This window comes from Sinohyriopsis cumingii, chromosome 2 (genome assembly GCF_028554795.1).
Source record: "Sinohyriopsis cumingii isolate HCF-2022 chromosome 2, ASM2855479v2, whole genome shotgun sequence".
In the NCBI taxonomy this organism is placed as follows: Eukaryota; Metazoa; Mollusca; class Bivalvia; order Unionida; family Unionidae; genus Sinohyriopsis; species Sinohyriopsis cumingii.
Window position 1 is genome coordinate 166,326,752 of NC_142962.1, and position 21,891 is coordinate 166,348,642.

Sequence of the window (21,891 nt, forward strand, 5' to 3'; positions counted from 1 at the left end):
GTGTGATTCTGCATTTTCCTTAAAGGTTACTGGCACTGAACTTTCACTCATTTCATTCAAATGCAACTATTTTCAGAAATAGAACCCATATTTAAATTTGCCCTTAATTTACTTCAGGTTGATGTCTTCCTCGACAGTCTTGTAAACTATGACAAGGACAACATTCATGATAACTGTCTAAAAGCTGTAGAACCATACCTTAAAGACCCTGAATTTGATCCAGAGTTCATCCGTAGCAAATCTTTGGCAGCTGCAGGTTTAGCATCCTGGGTTATCAACATTGTCAAATACTATGAAGTCTTTTGTGAAGTTGAGCCAAAGAGAAATGCTCTTGCTGCAGCTAATGCTGACCTTGCCAGTGCACGTGAAAAACTGCGAGTGATCACAACCAAAATTAACGCTCTTGAGGCCGACTTGGCTGAATTGACAGCCAAATTTGAACAAGCAACAAATGAGAAGCTAAGGTGTCAACAGGAAGCTGAGACAACAGCTAAAACCATTGAATTGGCAAATCGCTTGGTTGGAGGTCTTGCATCAGAAAATGTACGATGGGCAGAATCAGTGAATAAATTCCGCGTGCAGGAAAAGACTCTTCCAGGAGATGTTTTGATGATCACAGCATTCATTTCCTACGTGGGTTGCTTCACAAAACAGTATCGATTAGATCTAACAGAGAAATATTGGTTACCATTCTTAGCAACTTTAAAAGATCCCATCCCAGTTTCAGAAGGTCTTGATCCTCTTACTCTACTCACAGACGATGCCACCATTGCATCCTGGAATAATGAAGGTCTGCCAAGCGACAGAATGTCCACAGAAAATGCCACCATCCTGACAAGCTGTGAAAGATGGCCACTGATGATAGATCCCCAACTGCAGGGACTCAAGTGGATCAAGACTAAGTATGGGAATGACCTTAAAATTGTTAGACTTGGTGCAAAGGGTTATCTGGATGCTATTGAAAGAGCCGTATCTGCTGGCGATGTGGTTCTGATAGAAAACATTGGGGAGAGCATTGACCCTGTTCTTGATCCTCTACTTGGCAGAAACACAATAAAAAAAGGACGGGCCATTAAAATGGGAGACAAAGAAGTAGACTACCATAAGGACTTCCGCCTTATTCTTCAAACCAAGCTTGCCAATCCCCACTACAAACCAGAAATGCAGGCACAGACCACATTGATTAACTTCACTGTCACCAGGGATGGTTTAGAGGACCAGTTGCTTGCAGCTGTGGTCAGCAAAGAAAGACCAGACTTGGAGAAACTAAAATCAGACTTGACCCGCCAGCAGAATGAGTTCAAGATCACCCTGAAGAAACTGGAGGACAATTTGCTAGCTCGTTTATCAGCTGCAGAGGGTAACTTCTTGGGTGACTACGCCCTTGTGGAAAACCTGGAGACCACAAAGAGGACAGCTGCTGAGATTGAGGTGAAAGCTGAAGAGGCCAAAAAGACAGAAGTGGACATTAACTTGGCACGTGAATTGTACCGACCGGCTGCAGCCAGGTCATCTCTGCTTTACTTCATCCTCAATGACCTCAACAAGATCAACCTAATTTATCAGTTCTCTTTGAAGGTAATTGTGTGTTTGCTTACAGTTTAATCAATTCAAGTATTACATGAAAGACTCCACATGCCGCAAATGTTGCAAGAGCAAAACCTACACGTCACCATATCATTCTTTCAAGTTAAGTCTGTGTTGATTTTTGGAAATAAGAAATATGAGCTATATCTAATTTCATAATTCACAAGGGAAAATGAAAGTAACCAAACAAAAAGGCAGTTGATAATCCAATTGATCAAACATAGCTATGTTCAGCATCTGTAATTACAGTACTACTTTATGGTCTCTTAGAATCATTAAATCAACATTCTAGTAAAATAAATTAAACTGGAAACACTTATTTGGTAATAAAAATGTTCCAGTAATAATCCTTTCAAAATCATTAATTCAGCATTCAAATAAAATAAATTGAACTGGAAGCATTTATTTGGAAATAAAAATGTTCCAGTAATAATCCTTAATTTTTTTTTCGAAAAGTCTTTAACACTTCTTCTGTGATGTGATTTCATGCTAATTGTAAAGACTTACTTCCCCAGGCATTCAGTGTGGTGTTTGAGAAAGCCATTGACAAAGCAGAACCATCAGAAGAACTCAAACAGAGGGTGAATAACTTGATTGACTGCATTACCTACTCAGTCTTTGTGTACACCTCCAGAGGTCTCTTTGAAAAGGACAAACTCATTTTCTTAACTCAGATGACCTTCCAGGTAAGAGCAGGATATTACTTTGGTACTTTGTCTTTACTATCGTCTTTGCGAAATCTGTATCATGTCTTATTTCACTTGTTTGTCTTTACTATCGTCTTTGTGAAATCTGTAACAGTATCATGTCTTATTTCACTTGTTTGTCTTTACTATTGTCTTTGTGATAACAGTATCATGTCTTATTTCACTTGTTTGTCTTTACTATCGTCTTTGTGATAACAGTATCATGTCTTATTTCACTTGTTCAGAAATGCTGCGTGTCAGTATCTACATAGTTTATGTTCAGTTGCCCAATCTGTATCTAGGAACATTTTTTTTAAAGTAGTTACATTATTTGCATGTGTGCATTTTTAGTTGAATCCAGACAAAATGGACCACCAAAACAACAGTTAAAGGGACACATAAACTTAAAAATTTTATATATAAGAGACTAGACAAACATATTTTTTATCAACCTCTAAACAATAATGCATGTTTCATCTTTGAAAACATTGTAATGCATGGATGCTTTGGGTTTCAGATACTTCTTCTGGCTAGAGACCTGAACCCTGTTGAACTTGATTTCCTGCTTCGCTTTCCATCAGCTCCCAATCTGACCAGTCCAGTTGATTTCATGAACAATTACAGCTGGGGAGGCATTAAGGTTTGTGAATTTGTAATTTTAACATGTTTGAACCTTTTTCTGATGCTATTAAACATTTCTGTTTTATTTATCATCACAAATTCCTTCATATAAATTATGAATTTCAATAAAATTAATCAGACCTAATTCAGGAATACCTAATTTACAATATAAATATTAAAATCAAGTTTTTCTTCCTTAGTCCCTTTCCGCTATGGAGGAATTCCGCAACCTTGACAGGGATATTGAAGGATCTGCCAAGCGCTGGAAGAAGTTTGTTGAAAGTGAATGTCCAGAGAAAGAAAAATTCCCCCAGGAATGGAAGAACAAAACTACCCTCCAGAAACTGTGTATGATGAGGGCCCTTAGACCTGACAGAATGACATATGCAATCAGGTAATGCACTTCAGCCTTCTTCTGTTATAAAAATACTTGCTTTATATTGTATAGGAGTTCTGAATCAGAACCCTGTCTCTACTATTATATTGTATAGGAGTTCTGAATCAGAACCCTGTCTCTACTATTATATTGTATAGGAGTTCTGAATCAGAACCCTGTCTCTACTATTATATTGTATAGGAGTTCTGAATCAGAACCCTGTCTCTACTATTATAGCAGCTTATATGGTCACACTTATTTTAAAAGTTTCATTCTGCATCTGAAATTGGACACAGTGTAAATCTCATCCTTTATTTATCTCAACAGTTGATATTTCAGAACTGTAGTAGCAGACCTGTCTTATGTGTACACTTTATTATTCCTTGAATTACCAGTCATTGTGTCAACACTTTAGGGTGAAGGTTTGGTTTATGCTATTTTGGGAAAGGTTGTTGTTGTTGTTGTTGTAGGGTTTAACGCCATTTTTCAGCGCACAATAGACTATACATGGCGGCCAGTATTAATGGTGGAGGAAGAACCCGGGAAAACCCCGGAAAGAACCACCGACCTACGAGAAGCTACTGGCAAGCTTTCTCACATACCCACATTGGCTGAATCCTAGATTCGAACCTACGCAGACAAAGGTGAGATGGCAGTGATCCATAACAGAGAGCGCTTTAGACCACTCGGCCACTCGGGTTCCCCTTGGGAAAGGTAAATGTTATCTGACATACCTCAGAATCACATTGTTTTCAAGAACTTAAACTTTAGTGCAGGTCTAGGTAATGAGCTTGTATTTCAATGATAAAAGTTGAAAGACTTAAATCCATGTAATATGCCTACAGCACAAAGCCTCCAACATTATTATAGCTAACATCAGAAATCTCCAGAAAGGTACAAGAGAGTGAAATAATGGGTCTGTGGCAACTATCTTTACAATAACACCATTTTTTGTTATCTTTTATCTGTATTCTTTTAATGTTCTTGTAAGAATTCTGAACCAATTGCCTACATTCTCTACAGGCACTTTGTTGAAGAGAAGATGGGCACAAAGTATGTTGAGGGACGTTCTGTTGAATTTGCCAAATCCTATGAGGAATCAGACCCAAGTACTCCCATCTTCTTCATCTTGTCCCCTGGGGTAGATCCACTGAAGGATGTAGAAGCAATGGGGAGAAAACTGGGCTTCACTGTGGACAAAGAAAACTTCCACAATGTGTCTCTCGGCCAAGGTCAGGAGGTGGTGGCTGAGCAGAAGATGGATCTGGCTGCCAAAGAAGGACACTGGGTTGTCCTCCAGGTCAGTGTGCTATTAAATTGTAGCTCATGTCCCTGTACAATTGTCTGACCATTTCAAGTACGGCTTGTGTCCCTATAACATTGTGAAGCCATTTGATATATGGCTTATGTCCCAGTATGATTGCCAATCCATTTTAATTTGGATGATTCTAAGCATTTCAGTTCTCTTAATGCAAGAAAGTTTTATTCTTAGGTTAATTCTTTGTGAGAAATTTGTATGTTTCTGTAAATCATCATCTATATAGTTGATTCTTTGTAAAAACTTTGCATGTTTCTGTAAATCATCCCTCTGTATGTAATTTTGCATATTAAGTAGCATTTTGGTAAAGGAAGATAATCCATGAGTAAAAGTGGCATTTTTTAATTGCTACACTGTATTGATATTAGAGCTTTGTAACTATAACAACATCCTGGTGTAGAATAGACGTCATGTCTCTCTACTTCGGGCTACATTATACATCTGTCCACCAGTGCATGACATTGTACCTCACTAATCATATTTTTAAACATATGCTCATGTGGATGAGTGTGTATCTCAAGGTGTATGTGAGTACTTTTATGGTATTGGTTGTGTAATAAATAATTATATAAGTGTTTGGAAAGTTCTGCTAAAAATCAAAATCAAAAATGGAGACCTAGATTAGAATTTTGTCAATGAATGTTAAGGTTCTACACAGTTCCACTTTAAAAAGAAGATTATTTTGCTGGATAAAACAAAAGAATGCATCCATTATATATCTGCATGAGACACAGTACAGCTGAGACTGAAACATACTGGGAGGCTGAATGGGGTTATAAGTGTATTTTACCCATAAATCTGCCAATAGTGCAGGTGTTGTTATCCTGTTTAGAAATAATTTTGAATTAAGTGTTAATAGAAACAGATATGATGATCAGGGCAGATACATTATTTTAGATATATCTTTTATTGGTCTGAGACTAACGCTAGTGAATTTTGTCCAGGCCATAATGATGATAAGGCTGAGTTTCTTTTAGGAATCTGAAGGAGGATATCATTAATTTTGACAGTTCCTCTGTTATTATTTGTGGGGACTTGAATGTTGTTCAGGACAGGGAGCTTGACTCTTATAATATCCTACATTATGAACACTCCATGGCCCAAGAAGATGTCCAGGATATCAATAATCAACTTGATTTACTGGATCCATGGAGAGCTGTCAATCCTGAGAGTAGAATATTTACCTGGCAACAGGCAAATCCTGTGAAACAAAGTAGACTGGACTATTTGTTAATCTCTGAGGACATATTGATGCATCTATTATTCCTGGTTTTAAAATAGATCATTTAGTAATAACACTGAAATTATTGATATCTGCAATATCCAGAGATCTCAGGTACTGGAAGTTCAATTCAAAGCTATTAAACGAACATGAAAGTATTTAGTTAGTTACAAAATGTATATCTAACACAGTAGAAGAATACTATTTTGAAGGTAATTTGGGTGGTAAAACCAGGAGGGTAAAATGATATACTCTTACAACTTCCATTTAGGAAGGGGGATTAAATATGATTCACTTGTATTCATTTATGTTATATAAAACTTTCCTGGATTAGAAGCCTATTGCTGAATGAAAATGGTGTTTGGCAAAAACTGGTTTCTGAACAAATATCTGGAAAATTTGGAGGTATACAATTATTAAAATTAGGAAGAACCAAAATTGAAAAAATCTCTGAAGCAATTAAAAATACCTTTTGGCATGATGTTATTTATGCTTTATCCCAATGGAAAGATGAACCATCGACTGTTCAGGAATACTTCTCAGAAGATATTCTTCATTTAGACAACTTTTAATCATACACATGGTGGAGAACAAATGGTGTTGTACTTATTCATCACCTCTTTGATGCTCAAAAGAATCTCCGTTAAGAATTGATGAAATAAAACAACACATACTAATAATTTTACACAGTATTTTTTCCCTTATCTGAAAGATAACAGTGAAGTGGAAAAAGAAAATTAAAAGTTATTTTGAAAGTGGAAATACTTGAAACTTTGCTTCTTAGGGTAGAGCAAAGATTAAATTTATTTATAAGGATCTGATAAGAGCCAGGATCAGATTAGAGCCAAGATACAAAAGCCAAATGTTAAATATGAAACTTAGTCCAGGCAGTTAGGCAGTGTTATTTGTGTGAAAGAATGGTCCAGTTTATTTGTTTTGGCTAAATTTTGCACAAAAGACACAAAACTGATTTACTTTAATTTTTAGATTTCTGCATAAAAACAGTGACAGAAACCAGTTTTTGAAAAAGATTAAGTGATAATGATGAATGCTCCTTATCACATAGTTGGTACACTTTGCCTATATTGTGTGCAGTTTAATAATTTTATTATAACATGTGAACATATCATGTTATGTGATTCTGATTTGTCCAAATAAACCCATGAAATTATTGTGCAGTATTCTCTTTACTGATTGGCTGCGATGTTAAAACTTTTTTAACCCTGTCTTTTGGAATTTTTTGTTTTCATTGAACATTTTTGGCTGCCATTTTTTATTCAACTCACGAAAGGAAATTGGGGAAAAATAGTCTCGTCTGTTTCAGTATGGCCAATTTACCTCCACAGGGGTTTGTTATGCCATATACAACATACGGTAACATGAAAAATAGCAAACCCCCAAGACAAAAAGACCACTCCGGTGGCCTAGTGGTTAGAGCATCCACTTTGGATGCAGAAGGTCATGGGTTGAATCCCCAGCCGAGTCATACCAAAGACTTACAAAAATGGTACTCACAGCTGCCTCGCTTGGCGCTTAGCATTAAGAGGTTAGTGTTAGGACTGGGTGGACTGGTGTCAGGATAATGTGACTGGGTGGGACATCATGCTACATGTCTGTGACATGATGCCCCAGTGCTAAGCATCACTATAAATGGCCACACTGCAGACATCATAGTGATATGACTGAAAAATTGTTAAAGCTAAGTTAAAAATCCAAATCACACACACACACACACACACCCAAGACAAGAACAATAACAACAAATAAAACTACCAGTATTGCTCAGATAATAGCGAGGGTGGGGGTGGGGATGAAGGGGCGAAATATCTGATGCATGGACAAAACTTTATCCAGCCACAGTGTATTTGCACAGTAAATGTGATGCAAGTCCAGCTCAAAAAGATTTGTTAACGTCTTCTGTACAATCTAATGTTCCAAATGAAATCCTGTAAATATGCAGTCACAAATACATTTACAGTAAATATGTGTATTATGCATCCAGTAATATTCTTTTCACAAAAATATAGCAAAAATGTAATGTTTGGTTGTGATATGGAATTTCAATGTAAATACTTGCAACTCAAACCGGTACTGTGCACCACGTCAAACAATGTGACATCACATGCATTAGACATTTTGTGTGGACAAATGTTTTATCTTTTGTAAAATGTTCTGTTTATTTGGATAGACACTTATTCTTCGATTTATGGTTAGCAAAAATGTATAATATACTTTTACTATTTCAACTTTGTGACTATTTTTTATGAACACAACAAATGAAAGGTGGTGATGTAGGGGAACATGTAAAATCCTGACAACATATTTCTATTGTATGGCTTCATGTTTCTGTTGATTGTCATCTGTATGGCTGCATGTTTCTGTCAGTTATCATCTACAGGGTTACATGTTTCTGTTGATCATTAGCTATATTGTTAATTCTTTGTGATTTCTGTGGTGTTGCCTAATGTTATGAATAGCAATCAGAATGCATAATTTTTTCGGTAAACTTTAATAATTACAATATTCAAGCTATTTGCACAAAAGCTGAAGGCTCATTGGATAAAACAAGTCACATATATAAAATTTTGCATTCATACCTTTATAAACCCATTTGGTTGTGAACTTCTAAGAGAGATTACAAAGAACCCGTTTGCATTATTTGGCACCAGGCTGGCAGCGCCATTTATTTATGGCAGCAGATGATAAAAGAAGACTTTAGGAACAAGTATTATTTAGGCAGAAATAACAACAAATTTTCTCTGAACAAATTTATTGAAATGTTTTGTATTGTTTACAAACAAAATATACATGAGGCCTAATTATCAAGTAGGTGTCTGATTTACAAACATCAACATAGTCTATTTATAGGCTGTTGGAATTGACAGAAACAGAAAACAATACAATAAAACATTCTTTATATTGTTATTGTGTGATGAAAAAGAGGGACAGAATTTAAAAAAATAAAATTTCTGACACATATAAAATATATGAGAATGGGTTTCATGATATTCTTATGGGGCAGGTTCCATAAGCAATGTTACTAGCAGATCTGGTTTATTATGCAGCTGGTTACATGCATTTGTTTACAAAAATTGTACAACAAATGAATCATTTTCACCCTATACCCTGATAGTTCATTGTCTTTTGAGACAGTTAAACAAAAGAAAGAAGAATCTTGTTCTTGTTAGAAAGAAGAGTACTACTGCTAGGTTCTTTTTCAATAAAAAATGTTTTGCTATAACATATAACTGCGGTGGGTGTTCATGATGGGAAGTCTAGGTAAGGACTATATGCTGTTACAAGAGATGTGACATGACCCTGGTTCTAGGTAAGGACCATATGCTGTTACAAGAGATGTGACATGACCCTGGTTCTAGGTAAGGACCATATGCTGTTACAAGAGATGTGACATGACCCTGGTTCTAGGTAAGGACCATATGATGTCACAAGAGATGTGACATGACCCTGGTTTTCTGTCATGTAATGGATAGGCCATCATATCAGGATACTGTTCGTCATACCTTTCTGCATCATACAGGTTGTAATGAGCTGCCATTAAATATGGTTTGTATTTTGTCATATACTGGATAGGCCATCGTATCAGGATGCTCTCAGTCATAGCTTTATGCTTTAGTACCAGTGGTACTCTTTTGCTTAGTGCCATATACTGGAAAGGTCATCATAGTAGAATCCTGTCAGCCACATTGTTCCATGTTGTACATTTGATACTGGATATGTTGCCCTTAAAAATGGTTACCTTTCCAGTTTGTACAAACAATTCCATACTGTGTTTTGCCAAAAAATATGGTTACCTTTCTGGTTGGTATAAATAATTCTATACTTAGTTGCCATGTAATATTGTTACTTTCTAGCTTGTACAAATAATTTTATACTGAGTTGCTAGGTAATATTGTTACCTTTCTTGTTTGTACAAATAATTCTATACTGAGTTGCCATCAAATATGGCTGCCATTCCAGTTTGTACAAGTAATTATATTCTGAGTTGCAATTAAATATGGCCAAATGTTCTACAAAGACTGAGTAGGATAAAACTGTATCACCTAAATAAAAAACACTTAACCAGTTTTCATTTTTAACCTAATTTTATTAAAAAAACCATCCAGTTGTGCTTATAGGTCATTGTAAGCCAGGTGGGCAACATCAGGCACATTTTGGTCCAAGTGTCATAATTCTCTTATTTTATTTTTATTGCTTGGTTTGTATGTTCTGCCCTAATTATATTGTGTTTGATTGCTTGCTTCTATATGTTCTGCCTGAATTACGTTGTATTTTATTGCTTGGTTCTGTATGTTATGCCCTAATTACAATCTATTTTTATCGCTTGGTTCTGTATATTCTACTTTTAATTACATTGTGACAGAATGTTCACTTGGTGGCAAAATGGCTTCCAACCCTTGAGAAGAAACTTGAGCAGTTCGGTTCTGGCAGCCATGAAGCATACCGTGTGTATATTAGCGCTGAACCTGCACCTAGTGCTGATTCTCATGTCATTCCTCATGGAATCCTGGAAGCAGCCATCAAGATCACAAATGAGGCGCCTACCGGAATGTATGCAAATCTGCACAAAGCCCTAGACAACTTTAACCAGGTTAGCATTTTTGTGGTCTTTATGTTATCAAAATTTTATTAGAAAAATTTACATCAACATAGTAGATATACTTATAATAAATGTAGAAGGCATTGAGATTATGCATTTCATGCCTCTAAGTTTGTTTCAATCAGTCATTATGATAAGTACACATTTGCATTGGTTAATATATCAAAGTGTTTTTCAGTTATATGTTACTGTTGGTAATGTTAATGATATGCCAAAGGTGATATAAGTGGAAAGGTGTAGAAGATTTTATTGCTACATTAATTGCTTCACTGTCTAATTCACTTCTGCAGGAAACCCTAGAAATGTGTGCCAGAGAGACTGAGTTTAAGAGCATTCTGTTTTCCCTGTGCTATTTCCATGCTGTGGTGTGCGAGAGGAGAAAGTTTGGAGCCCAGGGTTGGAACAGAGTCTATCCCTATAACACTGGGGACTTGACCATCAGTGTCAATGTCCTATACAACTACTTAGAGGCCAACGCCAAGGTCCCATGGGAAGATCTGAGATATTTGTTTGGGGAAATCATGTATGGAGGCCACATCACAGATGACTGGGACAGAAAGCTCTGCAGGACTTACCTGGAAGTGTACATGCACCCAGATATGGTGTGTGGAGTTTAATCTTCATCTTAACTATCCTCAGACTTGAATAAATTAACTTCTGTTTCAATCTTTCCTTGGTTAGATTCATAAGATTCTTGTCTGTTGTTCTTAATTAATGTTATGGTTTTAATTAGACATTTGTAACAATAATAACCAGGATTAATTTGGCACAAGGTAGAGGAAAGGAAGTCTTTCCATATAATTTAAGGGAAAGCCAGAAAGGGTTAAGACAGCTGATCTCAGTTTTGAACAGATATATTTTTTCATGGAGTATCATTATATCTGGATTTTGAAAGGTTACAATTCCTATCAGTAGGCAGACATTAAGTATAATTGCTTAAGTTGTATTGTTTTATCATTCTATGTATACTTGCTTCTCCATTTCTTTCAAGTTCCCAAATCGGGCAATATTGGTGTTATTATGAAGTGTCTGATCTTAACAAATAACAAAAGTTTTCACTGAGGTTTTCTTTTTGTGGAAATAATAAAATAATGAAGCAACAGAAAATTTCAGATAGATCTACCTTCCCTTTACCCCCAACCCCCTAATCCAAATACATGTGCCCTACATCTCATACTGAAAGTTGAATCTCATCCAGGTTGACTTCATAAAGTCACTGAGCTGATGATTGATTTTATTTATTTAAGTCACTGAGTTGATGATTGATTCTATTATTAAAGTCACACAGGTGATGATTGATTCCATTTATTTAAGTCACTCAGTCGATGATTAATTCCATTTAAGTCACTCAGTTGATGATTGATTCCATTTATTTAAGTCACTGAGTTGATGATTGATGCCATTTATTTAAGTCACTCAGTTGATGATTGATGCCATTTATTTAAGTCACTGAGTTGATGATTGATGCCATTTATTAAAATCACTGAGTTGATGATTGATGCCATTTATTAAAGTCACTGAGTTGATGATTGATTTTATTTATTTAAGTCACTCAGTTGATGATTGATTCCATTTATTTAAGTCACTGAGTTGACGATAATGCCATTTATTTAAGCCACTGAGTTGATGATTGATTCTATTTATTAAAGTCACTGAGTTGAGGATTGATTCCATTTATTTAAGTCACTGAGTTGATGATTGATTCCATTTATTTAAGTCACTGAGTTGATGATTGATGCCATTTATTTAAGTCACTGAGTTGAGGATTGATTCCATTTATTTAAGTCACTGAGTTGATGATTGATTCCATTTATTTAAGTCACAGAGTTGATGATTGATTCCATTTATTTAAGTCACTGAGTTGAGGATTGATTCCATTTATTAAAGTCACAGAGTTGATGATTGATTCCATTTATTAAAGTCCAGTCACATAATTGCCCTTGTTTATATATCTTTGCTGCTAAAAGTATGGGAGTCAAAAAGGGTCATTGAATTGAAAGGCTGACATTATACTTATTTACTTGAATATGACAATCATTATTTACCCTTTCTGTTATGGGATTACACATGCACACACACACACACACACACACATATATATATATAAACACATATATATAAACATAAGTGAAAGAAAATGGAAGATCAGTGTTTCCAGAAGGTGTAATAGCCACATTTAGAAAGCACGGAATCTTTCCCTTTAGAAACATATCCATAATGATGGGATTGTAGTATCATCAACTATTTACAGAAATGAAGTGGAAAAATTCTGCAGTCATTTTGTAATGGAAAATAAAATATCCTGGGCAGAAGAGCATGTGATTTTTAACAAGCACAGTAGCAGTGTGTTTGAAAGCAGAAAGTCGGGAAGAGTCAGAAGTCACTAATCCAGAGGAGCTTATTAATTTCAAATGGCTCATTATTGTTGAAGAGAGGAAATGTTATATAATCTCAAAAAGTGTAAACGTGATATACAATCCCCATGGATTCACTATAGACCACTCACACAGGTATTGAGGAGGTAGCTTGTTTAGAGTGCCTGCATTGCCTTATTAGAGAACAATGAGATATAAAACCCTATAGACTCAAAACAAGTCTAGCTATGCAAATACTTTAAAATTCATTATTTTAATTTTTCCTGCTTCAGACAATATTTCATTGTGTTGGTAACCTCATGTTCATTTCCTAACCTGTTTGGACCCTCTTACAGTGATTGCAGTATTAGGTGTGAAATTCTGAGAATCTCCTTTTGTGTAGTGGTAGACATAGTATGTTACACTGTTTTTTGCAAAAATTTGCATCATTTACAATTTTTGCAGAACGTAGGATTGGAGAGAGATATAAATAAACAAATAAGGTAACTTTTTCATCAGTAGATAAATAAATTATTGTCTTGTATTTATGATTTAATTATTGTTTAGCACTGCAAGAATATAGCAGTTTGGGCTAATAAATTTGATGAAATGAATTTCAAGAATATAGCAGTTTGGGCTAATAAATTTGATGAAATGAATTTCAAGAATATAGCAGTTTGGGCTAATAAATTTGATGAAAGGAATTTCAAGAATATAGCAGTTTGGGCTAATAAATTTGATGAAAGGAATTTCAAGAATATAGCAGTTTGGGCTAATAAATTTGATGAAATGAATTTCAAGAATATTGCAGTTCCAATAATAACATCGATAAAAGGAATTTAAGCATGTTCTTAGTTTTTATGACTTTTCATGTTTGCTTCTTGATTTTAGTTGGATGGTGAGCTACATTTGGCACCTGGCTTTCCCGTTCCACCCAGCATGGACTATAAAGGGTACCACAGCTACATTGATGAAGTGTTGCCACCTGAAAGTCCATACCTGTATGGACTTCATCCAAATGCTGAGATTGAATTCTTGACTGCCACCTCTGACAGTCTGTTCAAGATTGTGTTTGAAATGCAGCCACGTGACAGTGGTGCAGGTGCTGGTGCTTCAGTTAGTAGAGAGGAAAAGGTTAGTATTCTCTGGTATTATTACACAACAGTATGGAATCATAAGTCACAAAATGTTTATCTGTTTTAGTATGAGCTGTGCATAATGATTTAGTCATGTATTTAGAACTGAAAATCGCCTAATAGTGGCATGCAAGGTGGTAAGAAATATTAGCTTTAGCCCACCTTTCTAGCTATATGGCAATGTGAGCAATTTGTGTGTAATTTTACAAGGTGCATTCTGGTATCAAGGCCTCTCAGATTTGTTAGTGTGTCCTACTCCAATATTAAAAATGCCCACCATTACTAAAAATAAACAAATCTTTAAAAAAAAATCAGCTACAAAACCACTCAACAGAATTCGACTAAATTTGACAAAAAATATCCTGGAAGGAAGGTCTTTCAATCTGTTCAAATTAGATAAATCTGCATGTACTAAACATTATTTAAAAAGCCTTTAAAACACATCTTCTCAAAAATTGCTTAACAGAATTTAACCAGTTTTGACAGGATGCATGCAGGCATAAAGGTCTTTCCATTTTTTGCTAATGATAACAATCCTTAAGGCCACTATTGCTGAAAGTAGGAACTCATAGCAATGATTTCTCAAAAGCCACCCAACATAATTTGACCTAATTAAACAGAAAGCATTTTGGCAGAATGTTCTTTCCATTTTTGTACAAATTACAGCCACTACTAAAAATAGGAAAAGCTTTTAAGTGACTTCTTCTCAGAATTTGACCATGCTTGTATTACACGTCTTCATTTGTATACAGATGATGCTGATTTACCCTTAAATATGTCCATGCTTACTAAAACTAGCAAAACCTTTGAATGACACCTCAAAAACTATGCATCAAAACTTGATCAAATTTCACTGGACAACAAATTTTTACAAAAGTCATGTTACTGAAATAAAATTAGTCAATTCTTATCAATTTTTATGTGCTGAACACGAATATGACAGTCAAATTGCAAAATTGGCTCTAGTTTTTTTGTAATCTGCAAGAAATTAATGTTTACATAACGAAATGCATTCCAATAGTAAAAGGTCAACTGTAATAGCCTACCTATAAAAAATCAAGTCATTGACTACATCTTAGATTTCTTCGCCTGTCTCTTGTACAGCTGTTCGGGAGCATCTCTGAGGAGTGTCCAGCAGTAGTCAGCCAGCATTGTAGTGGACCATTTTCCCTGGTATCTTTGTTCCATTGTTGCGATATCTTAATGAAAACGTTCGCCGTGTTCATCACTAACAATACCACAGTTGCTAGGAAAGAAATCCAAATGGGAATGAAGGAAGTGAATCTTTAGAGACATATTGCAGCCAAGTTTCTTATACTTCATCAACATGTCTTCTACTAGTTCCTTATAGTTTTCTGCCCTAACATTTCCGAGGAAGTTTGTAGAAACTAGGCGAAAAGCATTCCATGCTTGTTTCGCGTCACCTTCCAGCAAGTTGTTGAACCGGTCATCTTTGAAAAGCTCTCGAATCTGAGGACCCACAAAAACTCCCTCTTTAATCTTTGCTTCGCTGAGTCGAGGGAATTTTTCATGCAGGTATCGGAATGCTGGCAAAGTCCGGTCAATGGCTTTCACGAAGTTCTTCATCAAACCTAGTTTGATGTGAAGGGGTGGTAGCAAGATTTTCTGAGCCTCAACCAGAGCTGGGTGTTGGATATTCTTCTCTCCAATGGCTACATTCTGCCTGTGAGTCCATTCCTTCCTCATGTAGTGCATTTCCCTTGCTCGGCTATCCCACTCGCATAAGAAACACATGTATTTTGTATATCCTTGCTGCAGTCCCATTAAAAGGGCAACTACCTTCAAATCAACACAGAGGTGCCAGCTGTACTTGTTATACTCAATGGAATTCAGTAGCTGCCTTAAGTTATCGTATGTCTCTTTCATGTGGACAGCATACGCTACTGGAATAGATGGAAGAATGTTTCCATTGTGCAAAAGCACAGCCTTGAGACTCAGTTTCGAAGAGTCCACAAATAGTCTCCATTCTTGTGGGTCATGAGTGATTTTTAAAGCATTCATGAGGCCCTCAATATCGGAACAGAATATCAGATTACTTTCCTTTCTGAAGAAAGGCTCCAATTGCTGGTGGCGCTTTCGATATGCAGTAATTGTGACATCTTCTTCTAGAAGATTCCATTGTTGGAGTCTTGATCCTAGCAATTCTGCCTTGTTCTTTGATAAGTCCAAATCACGAATCAGGTCATTTAGTTCTTCCTGTGTTATTCTGTGTGGGGTTGATGATGCACCACAGTGAAAATCTGGATCACTGCATGCTGATGGACCAGGAGAAGAACAGGTCGACTCACCTTTGTCTTCGTCAGATGAATCAAGAGAATATTCTGCTGGAGGTTCTGGAATAGGAAGTCCCTCACCATGTGGAACTGGTCTCAATGCAGACGGAATGTTTGGGTAGACTATTCTCGACTTCTTTCGCTTCGTTATTCCGCCGGAAAGAGGAGGAACCAAGCAGAAGTAACAGTCATTTAGGTGGTTGCTTGGCTCTCTCCACACCATTGGGACTGCAAACGGCATTGATGACCTTTTGCAATTCAACCACTGTGAAAGCTGTGTTGTACATGTAGCACAGCATATATGCGGAGCCCAAGGCTTGTCTTGGTCACCAACCTTGCATCCGAAGTAAAGATGATATGCCTTCTTCACTTGAGAATTGATACTTTTCTTCTGGTTGGCAAATGTCACTTCCCCACAAATATAGCAAAAATTGTCTGCGGTATTAACACACTTTCGAGGCATTACTGTTCTTTATTGTACGTAAATGGATAAAATAATAAGTTTTATGTAACAGTAGCTTGAACTGTCTCGCACAACGTCTAAAATATTTTAAATGCTGAACCTATCTGATTGGGCTTTATATAGTACACTGCTTACGTCAGCTTCAGCAGCCGCCTGGCATTAGTATAATAGGCCTACACATGTATAGTACACTGCTGACGTCAACTTACTTCAGCAGCCGCATGGCATTAGTATTACATTGCATCAGAAAATGATGCAATCAACTGTGGATGATGTGAGCATGATGGTATTATGCAATGTTACATCATTATTCCGGATGTTGCTGCAGTCCTACTGGAGAAATTTACACAGTGAAACATAAAAAATGAGGTATATGAATATCTTCAAAACGAGAGCCAATACAAATTTTTCACGGTTATATTCGTGTTCGGCACACCAAAATACTACAGATTAGGGCCTTTTCAAGTCAGTAATGATTTCACTGTTGACCAGTGTTTTACAAAGCATATTCGCACAAGGGATTTTTATAATTTTTTTTACAAATGATGCTAATATTACATGAAACAGCTGCTGCTACTAAAATAGAAAAACTTCTAAAAAGGTCACTTATCAGAATTTTGCTAACTTTCAGGGAAATTGTCATATCTTAAAGGCCTGGACTATTTATAAAAATTATACCAATTCACAATCAAACATGGCTGCCGTTAACTAAAAAAACTGAAAAAATAACCAAATTCTGACTTAAAGCACCCTATCATGCAGGCCATACAGTATTGGACTTAAAGCATCCTAGCACACAGGCCTTACAGTATTGGACTTCAAGCATCCTAACACACAGACCTTACAGTATTGGACTTAAAGAATCCTAGCATACAGGCCTTACAATATTGGACATAAAGCACCCTAGTATACAGATCTTATAATATTGGACTTAAAGAACCCTACCATACAGGCCTTGCAATATTGGACATAAAGCATACTACCATACAGGCCTTACACTATTGGACATAAAGCACCCTACCATACAGAGCTTACAATATTGGACTTAAAGCAGCCTAGCATACAGGCCTTACAATATTGGACTTAAAGCACCCTGCCATACAGGCCTTACAATATTGGACTTAAAGCAGCCTAGTATACAGGCCTTACAATATTGTACTTAAAGCACCCTGCCATCCAGTCCTTACAATATTGGACATAAAGCACCCTACCATACATGCCTTACAATATTGGATATAAAGCACCCTAGCACACAGACCTTACAATATTGTACTTAAAGCACCCTATTATACAGACCTTACAGTATTGTACTTAAAGCATACTACCATACAAGCGTTACATTATTGGACATAAAGCACCCTGCCATACAGGCCTTACAATATTGGACATAAAGCACCCTACCATACATGCCATACAATATTGGACATCATAAAGCATCCTAGCACACAGACCTTACAATATTGTACTTAAAGCACCCTGCCATACAGACCTTACAATATTGGACACAAAGCACCCTAGTATACAGTCCTTACAATATTAGACTTAAAGCATCCTATGATACAGTCCTTACAATATTAGACTTAAAGCATCCTACCATACAAGCCTCACAGTATTGGACATAAAGTACCCTATTATACATGCCTTACAATATTGTGCTGAAAGCAGCCTATCATACAGGCCTTACAATATAGAACTTAAAGCACCCTGCCATACAGGCCTTACAATATTGAACTTAAAGCACCCTGCCATACAGGCCTTACAATATTGGACTTAAAGCATCCTGCCATACAGACCTTACAGTATTGGACATAAAGCACCCTATTATACAGACCTTACAGTATTGTACTTAAAGCATACTACCATACAAGCCTTACAATATTGGACATAAAGCACCCTACCATACAGGCCTTACAATATTGGACATAAAGCACCCTAGTATACAGACCTTATATTATTGGACATAAGGCACCCTGCCATACAGGTCTTACAATATTGGACATAAAGCATCCTACCATACATGCCTTACAATATTGGACATAAAGCATCCTAGCACACAGACCTTATAGTATTGTACTTAAAGCATCCTACCATACAAGCCTTACAATATTAGACTTAAAGCATCCTACCATACAGGCCTCACAATATTGGGCTTAAAGCATCCTAGGATACAGGCCTTACAATATTGGACTTAAAGTACCCTACCATACAAACCTTACAATATTGGACTCTATGCACCCACCATACAGGCCTTAACTGTATTGGACTTAAAGCATCCTAGGATGCAGGCCTTACAGTATTGGACTTGATGCACCTACCATACAGACCTTACTGTATTGGTCAAATGATGCTGATGTGCCAGAAGAGCTGGAGAACCTTGAAAATCTTATGCAATCAACAGCACTGAAAGAAATTTCTACAGAAAGCATTTTTCTGAACCAGATTTCTACAGTAAGTATCCTGCTGACCAAGATTTTTTGGCCACTACTTGTGCATATGGCTGTTAAGCAGATGTAATTTGTATAGATAATTTCCGGCCTACCTGATCCACTTGTTCATATCTTTTGCTGAGTTTATCAATAGTTCATGAAGAAAAAAAAAAGAAATAATTATAAAAGAAATAAATATTAAGAAATAAATATTTAAAAAAATATGAAAGTTTCGGTATCAGATTCTTTTTATCTTGTTATCAATATATACTTTTTGCTTCTCATCAGATCAAAGGGATCTTGGATGAGATAGTGGAAAAACTGCCTGAGGAGTTCAACATGATGGAAATTATGGCCAAGGTTCCCCCAGAAGATAGAACTCCTTACGTGGTCGTTGCATTCCAAGAGTGTGAGCGCATGAATATGCTGACCAAAGAGATGAAGAGATCACTTAAAGAATTGGATCTGGGTTTGAAGGTAATAATTTATCTACCATTACTTGTATTGCTTTAGTGTATTTGGATTTATTGTGGCTTTCTGATCAATTACCAGCTAACCAAAGTTTCTCTCTAGTTTCCCTTCTACCATCTCCCTCTTGTCTCTATGATCTCCATCTTTGGGCTAAATCACTTGCATTTTACCACATAAAAGTTACCTATACACTTTTATGGCTTTTATCAAAGAATTAAATTATATCTGCTTCCATAAATTGATTATATGTTCTTAATGATACTTATTGTACATTTTTTTGCATTTTCTTAGGGTGAGCTGACCATCACAGCAGACATGGAGGAACTTGGCAATGCTCTTTTCTTGGACAATGTGCCAGCTTCATGGGCAAAGAAGGCTTACCCATCTCTCTATGGTCTGACAGCATGGTATGCAGATCTGCTTCTTCGTATTAAAGAGCTTGAGACATGGACCTCTGACTTCCAGCTCCCTGCTGCAGTGTGGTTGGCTGGTTTCTTCAATCCTCAGTCCTTCCTCACTGCTATCATGCAGCAAATGGCCAGAAAGAATGAATGGCCACTGGACCGTATGTGCCTGCAGTGTGATGTGACCAAAAAGAGTCGTGAGGACATGGCAGGCCCACCACGTGAAGGTGCATATGTCCATGGCCTGTTCATGGAGGGAGCACGCTGGGACATGCAGTCTGGCATGATCTCAGAGGCCAGGCTAAAGGAGCTTGCACCAGCAGTCCCAGTAATCTTTATCAAGGCCATCCCCGTAGACCGACAGGATGTACGGAACATTTATGAATGCCCTGTGTACAAGACCAAGCAGCGTGGCCCAACCTTTGTCTGGACCTTTAACCTCAAGACCAAAGAGAAGCCATCCAAGTGGATCCTTGGAGGTGTGGCTCTCCTCCTTCAGGTCTAATGGTTAAACTTTTGATAACCATAAGTCCCAGGAGGTTTATTGTGCCCTATAGAACTTTTGTCTTAACTAAATGTATAAGCTTTTTTTAAATAATTAAATATTGCCTTCAACTTGGACATTGCCTATTGGTGAATAATTATGTGAAAAAGATGGAGGTTGACATTTTAAGACTTGAAATGTTGTTTGATAGGTTTTGAAATAAAGGATCAATCTTCATTTGATGAAATAAGTACTCAGATTGTGACCATTGATGAACAAGTGTACAAAAACCTAACAACTTTGTTTGAATCCTTTTTAAACTATGGGTATTATGAAAACCTATTCAATGTGTGCATAATTTTTATTATATAATCCTTATTGACCTTGTGCTTAGAAAATCCCTTAATATTTAAACAACTGAAAAATTATGAATATTTTTAAAAAATTCAGTATATTCTTAATACTTACAACCTGTTTTTTTAGATAGTATCATGAAATTTTGTATGCTTTCTTATTTTATGTTTTAAGCCTTTTATTTTTGAACGATACTTTACATTTTATGTGGATTTATATTTACTATACAGCTAATAAGAAAGTTTTCAAGACTGTGATTGGTCGTATTATAGCCAGATGTTTTGCTATTATTTTATCAAAACTTTGTGATTTATCATATTGTAACAGTTTTATTATAGCCAGATGTTTTGCTATTGCTCTGTCAAAACTTTACGATTTGTCATATTGTATCCACAGTTTTCATTCTTATTTTAGGGAATGTAGTAAGTATTTAATAGCTGAGCAATAAAAGAACTGCTGGTGAAATGTTCAGATAAAAAGTCAACAGGTTACAGAACCTGCTTTTTTGTTAAGCATGAAAAAGGAATCGAATTTAACATGTTATAAAGATGATAATTTCTGTTTAAAATGTATTCTTTATACTGAAATATCTTGAATTGTCATTTTATATGATAACCAGTAATCACTTTTTTTTTAAATCTGAAAATGTATAGTGGTGAAAATAAATAAATGAATGATCTAATCTTTGAAGGTGATTGGTTAATTTGTTAACTTGTCCATGATCATGGTAGTCTCTTTGTCAAGCTATCGTTTTTATCAAACTCAAGAATTTTTAAAACTTAGTTTATTCATACTTTAAATTTCCTGGCTTCATTCTGTCTGTCACCCACCTACCTAACCCAATACCCCCCATTCATCCCCACCTCCTTAACATAAAATGATAGCATTAATGATCACTGGAATTGTGTCGTGTCAGTATTTGACAGGAGCAGTACCTATTTCTATTAAAATAAATTATCTTGAATCAAAGTTTTTGCCCATCAACTCCAATTTGGACTTTTTCTCTTTCTAACAGTGAATATGCCAAATGTAGCTAAAATGGGCTGATATGATGGTAGGATTTTAACCTTGAACTGA

The 21,891-nt window shown here is 36.2% G+C and overlaps 1 protein-coding gene across 1 annotated transcript in view; it reads left to right on the forward strand.

Annotated features, from left to right (window-relative positions):
• LOC149806255 (dynein beta chain, ciliary-like) overlaps nucleotides 1–21,500 on the forward strand; it is an 89,613-nt gene extending 68,113 nt beyond the window's left edge. The window contains exons 41-50 of the mRNA XM_089951201.1: nucleotides 118–1,578; nucleotides 2,103–2,273; nucleotides 2,791–2,913; nucleotides 3,095–3,288; nucleotides 4,294–4,570; nucleotides 10,192–10,419; nucleotides 10,719–11,030; nucleotides 13,674–13,916; nucleotides 19,390–19,578; nucleotides 19,864–21,500. Of these exons, the coding sequence (XP_089807327.1) occupies nucleotides 118–1,578; nucleotides 2,103–2,273; nucleotides 2,791–2,913; nucleotides 3,095–3,288; nucleotides 4,294–4,570; nucleotides 10,192–10,419; nucleotides 10,719–11,030; nucleotides 13,674–13,916; nucleotides 19,390–19,578; nucleotides 19,864–20,481 (3,816 nt within the window). The 3' untranslated portion in view covers nucleotides 20,482–21,500. The remainder of the gene's footprint in view (nucleotides 1–117; nucleotides 1,579–2,102; nucleotides 2,274–2,790; nucleotides 2,914–3,094; nucleotides 3,289–4,293; nucleotides 4,571–10,191; nucleotides 10,420–10,718; nucleotides 11,031–13,673; nucleotides 13,917–19,389; nucleotides 19,579–19,863) is intronic.
• Nucleotides 21,501–21,891: the final 391 nt, after the last annotated feature.